Source organism: Maniola hyperantus, chromosome 18 (assembly GCF_902806685.2).
Source record: "Maniola hyperantus chromosome 18, iAphHyp1.2, whole genome shotgun sequence".
Lineage (NCBI taxonomy): Eukaryota > Metazoa > Arthropoda > Insecta > Lepidoptera > Nymphalidae > Maniola > Maniola hyperantus.
In genome coordinates this window covers 10,787,909-10,802,132 of record NC_048553.1, presented here as the reverse complement: position 1 = coordinate 10,802,132, position 14,224 = coordinate 10,787,909, and the positions used below count along the sequence as shown (strand labels likewise).

Sequence of the window (14,224 nt, the reverse complement as noted above, 5' to 3'; positions counted from 1 at the left end):
TACGTATAAAATTACTTACAAATGAAATGTGATACCATTCATAGCATCAGAACGTCTGTCTGAATAACTTTGACACGATAAAACACAACACTTCATCCTTTTGTTCTTAAAAACGCGAAAACACACCGATAATACGAGTCTCAATATATGTGAACCTGACGAACGCAGACAGCATACTAACTAAGGCCCCGCCCACAGTGATGACGTCAGGACCTAGTTGAAAATCACAGTGCACAGTTGCTTAGGCCAACTCCTCTTTGTTTCTGCTCTATGAATGAATACATGGAGTATACGGAGGGTACGGCGTGGACGGATGGGCACGCTCGGGAAACCAACTTGTACTCCGTGTTTTCACCAGATGGCTCTGTACCACTGTGTAGTAGTTAGTTACTATAATTTATAGACGGCACGTAGGTACCACCCCATAGAGCAGAAACAAAGAGGAGTTGGCCTAAGCAACTGTGCACTGTGATTTTCAACTAGGTCCTGACGTCATCACTGTGGGCGGGGCCTTAGTTAGTATGCTGTCTGCGTTCGTCAGGTTCACATATATTGAGACTCGTATTATCGGTGTGTTTTCGCGTTTTTAAGAACAAAAGGATGAAGTGTTGTGTTTTATCGTGTCAAAGTTATTCAGACAGACGTTCTGATGCTATGAATGGTATCACATTTCATTTGTAAGTAATTTTATACGTAATTATTAAAATAGTTCTAGATTATTGACATCTAGTGTGAGATAGCTGAACTATGTAGTGACATCAATATATCGATGTTAGGTCGCTAAGCGAGTAGTTTTGCTACTAACCCGCAGATGGAAAATTGAGAAGTGGGCGGCGTTCCACAACCCCTCACCCCGCAAAATGTCACTCGATATTTCATAGGGAAATCTTAATACAACATCTCCTCATTGTTTCTGCTCTATGTACCACCCTATTTCAGACGAAAAATGTACATTGTGGAATTGTGATATTAGTTATATTTTTTGGGTATTTTATATCCTAAAATCCTAATATAATAATGTGCGATACCTTTTGTGCGATAAACAAAGGGTTCCCACATAATTTTGAAAACTTTATTTTGTATGCAAAATTCGTTAAAAAATGAAACATATTCCATTTAATATTCCATTTAATATCGTTATTTATTGAGTCATACAATCATTTTCTAATAAATATATCTACATTTAAATACATACATATATTCCGCAATAAAATAACGCCTACTCACTACCTTACGAATAAGTGCATTTTACATAACTACATACATTTCTCAATTGATCCATCATATTATTTGTGAATACTTAACACTCTAAAAACTCTATAATGACAAATCTAATATTAAATTACAATAATTTAATTACCTACCTACCTAAGTAGTACCTAAGTAGTAGGAAGTACCTAATTCAACACTTATAGTCCGTACAAAATGACTCCTCACGCGCCATTTTAACTCTATGCGTCAACTGTCATGTCAAAAGTACGGTTCACCTTTAAAATAAGGATTAAAATCGTACTTTTGACATGAAATTTGACACAAAAAGTTAAAATGGCGCGTGAGGAGTTAAATTTTACGCGTTAATATAACACTTGATAAACCTTGTGTGAGGTAATGCGTAAGCTAGAGTTAAGATAGTTTTAAGGCCGGCCGCATATTATCAGAAATTGTCTAAAAAATTTAAACGCGCACCCCGCTGGAGGCACGTTTCATATTATTATCGTCGCGTCAAAAACAGTAATGGAACATTTCAAAATAATATTTTGCTATTTTGAGTAAGTAATTGGGGTTCAAAGTTTACAGTTTCAAAGAAATACAGTTTAGTTGGCTTATATGTAGTTCATTATAAGATTTTTTATTCAGTAATATGCAGGTTTATGACAATTTGTTTTTTGAAATTTGACTTTCGGAAAGATTATTAAATCCGACCGACGACGATATACATTTTTGATTTTATAGTAGACGTCATCGCAGACACGCAGCAGACTGTCAGAATTTTGCTAATTTAGACCGATGTTTCAGATCGAGAACTACAGAAAGCTTTCTGACAGTCAATTTCTAATAATATGCGGCCGGCCTAATTTTAACTCGGAGTCTTACATATTTTTGTAAAAGCTGAAAAGAAAAAGCTGCATTTCTTTTACTTAGTTTAAAAATGTTATTTTGAATTGCCCTGAAAAATTGCGTTGCTTACCTACTTAATTTATCATCTAATTTACTTAGTAAAAAAGTTGTACCAACTAATAAAGAAATAAAAGCAAATTATGTTTTAATATATAAAATGACTTTTGATAAAATGTAAATATAATATTTTATATATAATGTTTTAAAAAACTTACCTAGTTACAAGTATAGTAAAATATAAATAGGTAAGTATATTATGTAGAAATATTTAAAGCGTGCAACAAAAGTTTTTGCAAGCTTAATTATTTAGATATACTTACGTGTTAAAATAAACCACTCTGTGAAAAAGAATAGAAATAGATTTAGTTATTAATCTACTAGCGCCATTTAATGTACAAATCTTTGGAACGCGTTGCGAAGAACACACTGACTAGATTCCCACTCATATTTTTTATGAATTACTAGGTATTCCTTATATTTTAATAAAAAATACTTTATATTTTAATACTAATTATTAATAATCTTAATAGTATAATAATCTAATATGTACCAGATACTAATTTAAGTTTAAATACAATGATATGTTTTAGGCTTTTGTTTAAATATATTGTAATATTGTTATTAATATTCAAAACATTTTCTTGGCATATTATTGGAGTCATGGTTTGCTGGATATTAATTGAAAAATATATTAAGTATACCTACCACCAGTTTCCTTTTCTTTCCTCAGATTTTTACGACTTTCTTTATGACATATATTATGCTCTTCGTAAAGACATAATAAAATACTAAATAGCAATAAAACTACTGATAATTAATTACTTTATCTCTGTCAGGAATGTTTTAGAATAATGATAATTAAACTCGACTACAGTTATTTATTTTAGATTGAAAACATCTTAAAACAAGATTGGATGACTAGAGACTAGACTAGAATTTTTTTAAATTGTTAAAAATCACATTTAGTCTTAAGCTAAATTTTTAGTTTTAGGTATTTTTTTATAATTCAAAGTAAAGTTTTTTGGACTAGATTTAATTTGATGACTAGATATTTATTTGGTTATTAAATAAATATTTATTTGTTATTTATTTATAACAAAATTTGTGATTCGAATTAGTTTTTATAATTTAAAATATAGTTTTTTGGACTAGATTTATTTTGATGACGAGATATTTATTTGGTCTTAAATAAATAATAGAATCAGTGATTTGTTTTAGTTAAGTTTTTATAAGTAATCTAAAGTTTTTTGGACTAGATTAATTTGATGACTAGATATTTATTAGTTATTGTAAATAATAAAATTTGTGATTAAGTACGTTACTTATGACTAAGTCTTATTCTATTAAACTTATTTACTTTATGACTAGTATTCTTTATGACTAGATTATAACTGAGATTGAGTAAAACTAGAGATCGAATTAAATATTTAATAATACTTCAAAAGATGTTTTTTTTTTTTACTATTTCATACATACCTACAAAATATTATGACTAGAAAATTAGACCTTAGAAACATATTTTATTAATTTATTTTAATTATTTTATTTATTAAGGACAAGTGTACAAATGTGAGATCTTTAACATAGTAGTTTAATAAAAATAATATAAATTTAATTGTACGCGTAGGTACAATGTGTAAAAAATGTAGAAAAAATCTGGCCTTAATTTAAAAATGACTAAAACGACTAGAATTCGAATTAAATTAGGTATAAAAAAATCATTTTGACTAGGTATTAATATATTTTTATGTTATTTCTGGTTTTTAAATTCTTATAATAATTAAAATGACTGTAAAATGACTAGAACTGTACAGTACGCGGCAGAAAATAATGTACATCGACCTATAGAAATAGATAGCGGATTTGTAGAGCATTGTCTCTGTCGTTGAGACCGACAAAACGTCAGCCGGAATGTCATTCTAAAGGCCTACGTACATTACTTTCTGTCAAGTACAGTATTAAAATTACACCTAAATATGTAAAAATAGTTGGATTGTTAATCCAATAATCCATAATTTAAATTATGGCGTGCCTTAGAGTATTTTATTATGTAATCGACAGAGGCAACCTACCTCAACTACAAATTTTTCTGTCGTGGGCGGTGAAAGAATTATGAGATGCCGGGCAATGCATCTAAAAATATGCTCCACAATCGATCGATTAAACGCGAACCCTTCACTACAATCACAATGCAATGGGCCTAATAAAACTATCTTTGTTAAACTGTACTGTTGTGTGTAAAATAATGTACGGAATCTTCAGTGAACGAGTCCGACTCGCCTTTGATTAGTTTATTTAACTTTCGTTGATAATACTAATAATGCTCAATAACTAATGAGGTATGCATAATATAATGTAATAAACAGTTGAATAAATCATATTGTTTTATGACCATTTTGTTTTTGCGAACATTATTCTATGGAATGTGAATGTGAGTATAATTTGTAATTATGCCATTCTATTTAAGAAAAAAAATGGTCACACCTAAAAAAATGTAACGCAATGTACGATTTTTCTTGAAAAACAAAAAATAAAAAAACCTATTTAAAATAAACGAATTGTTTGTGATGCTACATCTGTATTTACCTTGGCTGGGCATTAATAACAATATTTGAGGCATTTTTGTTCTTTACGTTCTTTGGTAGTTTTTTTTGCTTAAGTTGCATTTTATCGGTTTCGAATCCGTCCATCGAATAAAAGATTAAGGTGTCGGTTCCTTACGGGTTCAGTAAAAATTGATGAGATGGCACGTCAATGCATCTAAAAATATGCCGAACAATCGATCGATTGAACTGACCTACGTTGACTTGCGATCGAATTGTAATTTGCTAAGACAACTTACTGTCTCCAACATGTCTCCATAGCAAAATAGAGTAGTAATTTTATTTTTGTATAATATGCCAAAGAAAATGTTTTTCAACTAGACTCTATTTAATAAATAAAATCTACACGTTATGATACACATTATGTACATATTAATATTATATTATATTGATATTTGATATGTTATAATTAATTTTGATAATAAATATTTTACTTATAATTCTTTGGACACTAAAAATAGTTACAGGCAAAATAAATATACCCACCTATTATATTTAAATTTCGAAAAATTAAACTTAATAAACTTTTGAAAGTAAGCGCAAACTATGTGAATAAATAATAATTAGATGTATGTATGTTTTGCTACGATCTGAGATTACTTATAGGTACTATTTTATAAAATCATTTGATAAGTTACATTTTTTTTTACTTTTTTAGCAGCGCCGCTGTCTACACAATATTTTTAAAATTATAATACTGCAATGGGTAGCACATAGCACTATTGCATTTGCGGTATACTTTTGATTTAGAGCTATGATAAACACTTAAATTAAATTCATAAATATTTTTTTATAATTACGAAAGATGTTTCACATCTTCGTTTTATCTATTTATTTTGGAATGTCGCTGTAGGAGATCATATTATATGTACAATAATCTTAACTTCCTAAGTATAGTAATTAGAAAAGGCTAGATTTAAGTTTTATTGTAATATTTTCATTAAAAAATAAAAAATAAATAAAAAATATAGGATTTAAACTACCGTGAGTAATTTCCATTATAAATACTATCTGTCAACTAAACTAACTAGTCGGGCTAACGTCGACTACACACGTGAGTAAAGCCGGGACAGATAGTATTTATAATAAAAAATATAGGGGTAAAAAAAACTTCCTAATAAAATATTTTATATCTATGACTTAAAACTTACTTAATGTAACAAGACAAGAATGAAATGTTATACTTATTTACATACCTACCCTTTAAGTTGGGTAATGGTTGACTACTGAATTTTTAAGCTTTTGTTCATTAAACATTTAAGTATGCACCTAGGTATCTAGCTGCAGTTATTTTAAGACAAGTGTTTATTTGTAGCGCTCTTAATACAAACAGAGTTTGATTTATATTTAAATAATATTAACTGATCAAACTCAATGAAATTTTTAGACACGTTATAAAAATTATTTTCTGTGTAGTTTTCAGATTTCCGTAAAAGTAATAATATTATGTAAGTAAGAAGTTTACCTACACGGGTTTTAAATCACACAATATTGAGGCCGAGTTACTTTTGCATTAAGATAATAATCTAAATATATAAAAGGAAAAGGTGACTGACTGACTGATCTATCAACCCAGAGCTCAAACTACTGAACGGATCGGGCTGAAATTTGGCATGCAGATAGCGTTTATGACGTCTATTATGACATCTGCTAAGAAAGGATTTTTGAACCTTGAGAAAATTTTTGGAGAGCATCAGTACCTATTAACTATTTTCAGTTACCTATGAGAAGTATAAAGAGCGTGTCCGTAAGACGAATATGGGTACAAGCTATTAGAGATGGTGTAAGGAAAGCGCGGCACAGGCCGCAGGACGCGGCGTCACCCGTCCCCTCCCCCTCCGCCCTCGTCCTCAGACCCCGTGACGTCAAGGCTTCTGGAATCTTCCGAGGAATAGTTCGAAGGGCAACGTCTGACGTCATCCCAACTTGGGTCCGGCTGGGAAGGAAGCTTGTTCCAGAACGTGTTGAAGGTGCTGTCTTGTATCTGTTCCTGCTGAGAAATAAAAAAAATGAAGATTTTGAAGAACTTCAGATGTCGAGAATTTATTTAAGTACCTACCTAAATTAACACAAAAAGAAAACCAGCCAAGTGCGAGTCATACTCGCGCACCGAGGGTTCCGTACTACAGTCATATTTTTTTGATATTTTGCACGATAAAAATCAAAACCTATTATGCATAAAAGTAAAAAAAAACTGTTTTAGAATGTACATGTAAAGCCCTTTCATACTATGACACCCACAGTATAGTAATCTTATTGGTCCATGAACACATTTAATTTTTTTTTGTGATGTAACCACAAATTCACGGTTTTCAGATTTATTCCTTTTACTTGTTCTATAAGACCTACCTACCTACCAAATTTAATGATTCTAGGTCAACGGGATGTACCCTATAGGTTTTCTTGACAGACACGACGGACAGACAAACAGACAACGAAGTGATCTTATTTAAGGGTTTCGTTTTTTCTATTGAGTGGAACCCTAAAAATTGGTAGGTACATACCGGTTGGTAAGGATACTCCACATGGACCTGCCGGAACGCTGACGGTTCTTTCTCAGCATCATTCTCCGGTTGTTCATGAGCCACGAGATGCTTCCTCAAGTACGCCTGTCTTCTGAACAGCTTCCCACACTTGTGGCAAGGAAACCGCCCAGCATCAGGCGTTGGAGCTTCGCGCCGCTTGGTCGCACCAGGGACTCGAGGTTTGTGCCAGCGTCTGTGCGATGCCAAGTTTGCTGGGCAGTTGAACACCTGAAACAAGATTAAGATGTTGTAGAACAGTGGTCCTTTCCTTCCATCCACGTTGGTAACTAAATTCTAAATTCAAAATTCAAAATAAATTATTCTTATTCTTAAAAAAAAAACTATTTTTCGTAACCAGCTACGAAATAATATTAATACTTTGTCTTTTGGTAAATGGTTATTCTTATTCATCAGGATTGCTGCCAGTATTTTTGGCACCATGAATAGTAATTAGATAAGGCTAGCTTTAAGTTTTCATAACTGAATCAGCATATGGTCATCGCTGGCCGGTCGTACCAACTTTTAGTTAGGTTGTTTCCATACTAATATATGAGATCTCAGCACAATTCGAAAACAGCGTCTACCCATTAGCCTGCACTTGTCGTATACATGGAGTCACGTCTACTCATGTGCTGGAGACCTAATATTATGAAAACCTGTCAATTTACAGTAGGCGGCAGAAAGAAATTACACCGGCCGGCCTTTAGAATGATATTTCGGCTTTGTAGAGCGTTGTCTCTGTCATTCATACTTATATGATGTTTTATAGGTCTCAACGACAGAGACAATGCTCTATCTGCTATCTCTTTCTAAAGGTCAATTACTTTCTGCTGCGTACTGTAGCTAGTTTTGTCTAAAAGTACCGTGCCGCGTGTTTGGAAATTTGTTTTTCAGTCATGATAAATAATAATCTTCGCATTACAATAATTAATTATTATTACAAATACCGTTGCATTAAGGTCGCAGTAGGTAAGTAAGTACATTCGTGTCAGAGATCTTTGCGTACGCAATTATGTTCTCTTTATTTAGATGGTGCATTGCAGCCCGTTACTTTGCTTGCGAACCATATTATTTCTCACCCTGTGTCGTATCCTCATTGCTGTGAGCATTTGCCCACAGCAATGAAGGAAGGGATGGGATTTGCGTCATAATGATATTTAATTTTAGTGGGCTCTCCGATTTTACACATTTATTTAAATTTAGTGGGCTCTCCGATTTTACACATTTATTTAATTTTAGTGGGCTCTCCGATTTTAAACATTTTTTTAATTTTAGTGGGCTCTCCGATTTACACATTTTTTTAATTTTAGTGGGCTCTCCGATTTTAAATATTTATTTAATTTTAGTGGGCTCTCCGATTTTCAACATTTAGATAGTATATCGAGAATTCTTTAGCGTAAAAGCATTAGTGAAATAGTTGAATGGGTAGAGAATTGGATACGAAACGTAGAGTAAGTACCTACCTACCTCGTGTCTAGTTTTGCGAAATTTCGATTAAGAAGGTATAGTTTGTAAAATAGGATTAAATACTTGTGAGTTAACATATATCTAGAGCCTCAATAGCTCAACGGTTAAAGGAGCGAACTGAAATCCGAAACGTCGTCGGTTCAAACCCCACCCGTTGCACTATTGTCGTACCTACTCCAGAAGTCGTAGAAGTCGTGTCGAAGAAGAAGACAAGCTTTACGCTTAGTTGAAGGGGAAAGGGGAATATTAGTAGTGATAAACATGGCTAATATTCTTTAAAAAATCTACGTTGCAAAAAAGTTACATTTGAAATTAGAAAAACGGAAAACTTATGGAACATCACGATGTCCGTCTGTCTGTCACAGCTTTTGCTCACACACACACAGTTTTTTCAGAAACTATGAAAGCGGTAGGCTTCGATAAAGAACTATATTCTATATCGATGGCTGTAGGTAATGCTGATATAGCAGCAGTAGGTTTTATCTTCTATGTATATAAAAGGAAAAGGTGACTGACTGACTGACTGACTGATCTATCAACGCACAGCTCAAACTACTGGACGGATCACGCTGAAATTCGGCATGCAGATAGCTATTATAACGTAGGCGTCCGCTAAGAAAGGATTTTTCAAAATTCAACCCCTAAATGGGTAAAATGAGGGTTAGAAGTTTGTATGAAACTCTGTCCGTTTTGAAGTGTCTCTAAAGATATTTTGTAGTTAATATTTTTATTTTTTGCAATTAGCAGTATGACAAATTTTATTAAATCTTATAGTTGAAGATCAAACCCAAGGGTGTAAAATAGGGGTTTAAAATTTGTGTAGTCCATTCGGACGAAGTCGCGAGCATAAGCTAGTTTTAAACTATATACAGACAAAACTCCTCTAATTTTTCACCTATACAGATAATTAATAATTAAATTGCCCCATCATTGAGATAACCGCTAACAATCGTCCGTCACGCACCAACTGAAGCATCAATTAAGGTTTACAAACATTATGAGCATTTCGCTTGCGTTCCAACGCGGTAGTTCCCATGGAAATGCGCCAAGTGTTTGCAATCACCACCCTCCCTGCCCTGTTATGCGTTCCCACACTGCACGAAACCTTTTATCAAACGCCATTGTGTCAAAAAAATAAGTGGAATCGGTAATTAATGAAAAATTCGAATAGTTTTGTTGGAAATATCGATATCTGCACCAGCGTTAAGTTACACAAAGGTTAAAAAAAAGTTACATAAAAGTATAAAAAGTTACCTTGTCACACTCCGGACAGCGATACTCGATATGCACGATCCTAGAGCACCGATGCTGCGCCAGCGCGAACGCGTCGCTGTACAGCCTTCGACACAGCCGGCAGATGTAGCGGCCCAGTCGGTTCTCTATAGTGGCGATCAGTGCTTTAGCCTCGTCTGTCACTTCTACCACGTTGAATGCAGGGTCGATGTCGCCCTAGGAGTTTTATAGAGGATTATTTTTGGGAAAAACTTTTCAGTGACTTCAATATTATTTAGGTTCAGTACCTAATTGAGAAAAAATTACACCTCTAGTTGTTTTGTAGACTATTTGAAATGGTTTTATCTTAAAACTTAAATACTATTGTCATAAGCGCTTAGGTGTGGAATTCCCCTTCCAGCATCCGTGTTCCCTGGCACGTTTTTTTTTTATTCAGATATAAGTTAGCCCTTGACTGCAATCTCACCTGGTGGTAAGTGATGATGCAGTCTAAGATGATAGCGGGCTAACCTGGAAGGGGTATGGCAGTTTTTATTAAACCCATACCCCTTTGGTTTCTACACGGCATCGTACCGGAACGCTAAATCGCTTGGCGGCACGGCTTTGCCGGTAGGGTGGTAACTAGCCACAGCCGAAGCCTCCCACCAGCATAACGTATAACCCAACAAGCCTAAATACCTTCAAAACACGGGTGAATATAGGCATCTTCTAGGCAAGCGTGCTCCAACCTAGACCTCACCATTGCTTTTCTAAGCAAAATAAGAAATCACTTTGCAAAAGCTGAACTTTCTATAATTAATAGGTTTGGTTCAAATGTGCTTTTTTACCCCTTTAACGCAAATGTTTAGCTTTTATCAAGACCAATTACACAAAAAGAACGATTCGTATAGAGCTAATTCAGCGATAATAAACAAAAGTGTTAGGTTGGAATGCCAGGAACGGATTTATTTCAAATCTAATGTCGCCAAGACCCACCCCTCGCTGTGAACGTTGCGGTTTGCCCTTACAGCTGTTATTAGCAAAAACACAACGCTATATGGCCTTAGTCACACTAGCCACACGTTGCAAGACAAAAAGACATTATTGTTTTTAATATGGAACTTGATGACGCTAGGAACTACCTGTAGGTCGATTTCCTAAAACCTGCATCAATCATTATTACAATCTCAATTGTTGTGATTGGCTGATTTTGTGCGATTCTTGTTGGAACAATGCATTGTAGCCAATAGTGAGCGAGCATCAACTAATCAGAGGTGATTGCGATCGTGACATTGTAGCTGTCATTCTACCGCAATCGAGCAGCTGGCGTTATGATGTCACATAGTTTGAATTTTAAAATAGAAAATGGGAGAAATTATAAGAGAAGCTCGCTCGCGAGAACCGGCTCGTTGGAAAGCCTGGAGCACCGCACATACGTAAGCTTTGCGTGTTCTATCGCCTTTACATTGGGGAGTGCTCTAAGGAGCTTTTTACCACTGGAGAGTGACATAGGTTACTTTTATTTTTAAAAACCTAAATCCACGCAGGCGAAGTCGCAGGCATCAGCTAGTGGTGATAATAGTCCATACTAATGTTATAAATGCGAAAGTGTGTCTGTCTGCTAGCCTTTCACGGCCCATCCGTTCAACCGATTTTGACGAATTTTGGTACAGATATAGCTTGCATCCCGGGAAAGGACATATGCTACTTTTTATCCCGGAAAATCAAAGAGTTTCCACGAGATTTTTAAAAACCTAAATCCACGCGGATGAAGTCGTGGGCATCATCTAGTTAAAACTAAAGCTACGAAGTTTCCAAACTGAGAAGAAGCCCACAACAAAGTCAGGCAGATTTCAGTCATGTTGTCTTAGCAGACATACCCAACAGAACAAAAAGTCGCAAGTTTACTCTTGCACTAGGCGATTTCACAGCATTTAATTGTTATGGCGATAAGGAAAGTCGCTCAAGTAATGGTATGGTTAGAACGTTTAATTAACAGTTCCTGTGCAGCTTTGCCGGTTGTTTTGGCACGAATAAATGATGAGGTTTCCTTTCGAAGGTACAAATTATGTGCAAGTATTTCTATTTTATTTCTTTTGTATCGGCATTAGCCTATTTGCCTACTTAGTGTAGTATATGATTGATGAGCAGGGTGATTCGCTAACTCAGCTGATTTGACATTTATTTTTAATCCATTGAAGGCATGCTACGAAATATTATTTTTATATCGCTCAGTGAAGCAGCGATGTAGAACTAACTAATGTCAAATCAGTTGTAAATGAAAAGCCATCAGCCCCTACATAGATATTTAAAAATTGTATTACCTACTCACTACATTTATAATTTTATCTAAATCTTTGATGTGGTGATATAAAATAATATTTACCTTTCGGACAACTAGCGTTTCATCTTCCGCAAGATCTCGTATGATTGTCCCACTGACTGGAGATGTCTTATCTTCATCGAACATCAACCTTCTTACAACTTTGCTCTTTTTCAACGGCTGTATAGGCTTCGGAGATTTCTTCGGTCTTTCCTCCACGTCCCTAATTTCGACTATATCTGGGGAACTTGATTCGCTTTTCTCGCAATCTTCTTTAGGAAGACAACTGCGTAGCTCTTCGAAGAACTGTTTAGTGAATTTGAGTTTCTTAGCTTCGGGTGAATCACTATCGTTTGAAATATCATCATCGGATTTCCTTTTTTGGATTATGTCTAATGACTCATCGTTAGCATTGTCGTCTGTGTCTTCGAAATGTCGAAATATTTTTGGTTTATCATTTTTTTCATTTTTATTACTGTCGAGGGATTTTCGTTTTTGAGCAGGAGGGGGTGTGCATGGAGGGGTTATAGGAGAAGTTGTTTTGAGTGATAAGTCAAGTGGTACTAAAGGCTCATTGTAGTATGCTAGATATTGCTGCAATAAGTTCGGGTGTTGCTGGGGGATGATGTCGTGGAGATAATTGCTGGATATGCGTACTGGTGGGGCAGCATATTGCTGGTAAAATCGGGAGGAAGCTAGCCGGTGGAAGTGTGGTAATGCCGCTTCCATGTTCACACGTAGGGTATTGATAAATCCTGGTTCGTCAAACTCATTTTTTCATCTGTTTGGGTTTGATTTTGTTTAAGTCTGTAACAAAAATAATAAACCCGTTAAAACACTGTTTTTACTGTCATATAATGATAGAATCTGTGATAGCCTAGTGGTTAGGATGTCCGCCTTCTAATCGGAGGTCGGGGGTTCGATCCCGGGCACGCACCTCTAACTTTTCGGAGTTATGTGAGTTTTAATTAATTAAATATCACTTGCTTTACCGGTGAAGGAAAACATCGTGACGAAACCTGCATGCCCGTAATGCTCCATAATGTTCTCAAAGGTGTGTGAAGTCTACCAATCCGCACATGGCCAGCGTGGTAGACTATGGCCAAAACCCTTCTCAGTCTGAGAGGAGACCCGTGCTCTGTAGTGAGCGGGGCGATGGGTTGATCATGATGATGATGAATGATAAGGAAAGTCGTTACAAGGAAATCATTCTGGAAAATCTAATTTGGATGCAAATTTGAAGGAGTGCTTTGGTCTAGTTAGAATATAACGAATATGTAATCTTCAGAATGAATCCTTTGTGAATCCTACTCGTACCTACGATCTCTAGATATACGCAAACAAAGGAGAAGATTCTTACCAACCAAGTCAGATATTATACTTTATTTTTATCATCCATATTCCATAGTAATCCATTCTAAAATAATAAATACGAAGGTGTGTCTGTCTGCCCATCAGCCTATTCCGCTTAACCGATTTTGACAAGGTACAGAGATAATATATATTATAGAGTGACAATAACAAAAAGAACAACGTTCCATCTCGTTTAGTAGTAGTCCATTTCTCTGATTGTAGCAGTGCGCTTCAAATAAGAAATTGCTCCTTTAACAAATTGTCAACACAAAGGTGGTGAAAGGTGGGGTAGATAGTTTGATTATACGTCGTAGCGTATCTCCTACACGTCCTTTCAAATTACTTTTGTAGTGATTCGTAGACCTTAGGGTGAATCGTTTCATTTTACCTATTCTACTATAGCTGATTTTCATGACTTTGTTTGGGTAGATTTAGGTTTTTTTAAGATTCCTCATTTCTCAAAACCCTTTCTTCGTCCGGAGAACCTACATGCTAAATATTCAAAAACAGTTATTGTAGTTCAAAATACACGGAACTATTTTATGTTTAATAATAATAATAATAATGTTATTTATTTCAGGCAAACTGTACCAATATTATTACAGAGGTCAAATATAAAATTA

The 14,224-nt window shown here is 34.8% G+C and overlaps 1 protein-coding gene across 1 annotated transcript; it reads right to left on the bottom strand.

The window, feature by feature from the left end:
• Nucleotides 1–6,540: 6,540 nt before the first annotated feature.
• On the bottom strand, nt 6,541–12,977 carry LOC117990496 (MDS1 and EVI1 complex locus protein EVI1-A-like). Its single transcript, XM_034977942.1, has 4 exons — nt 12,312–12,977; nt 9,968–10,162; nt 7,226–7,474; nt 6,541–6,711 (listed from the first exon to the last, which is right to left on the bottom strand). Exons 1-4 carry the CDS (start codon nt 12,975–12,977, stop codon nt 6,541–6,543), a joined length of 1,281 nt encoding a protein of 426 aa, XP_034833833.1.
• Nucleotides 12,978–14,224: the final 1,247 nt, after the last annotated feature.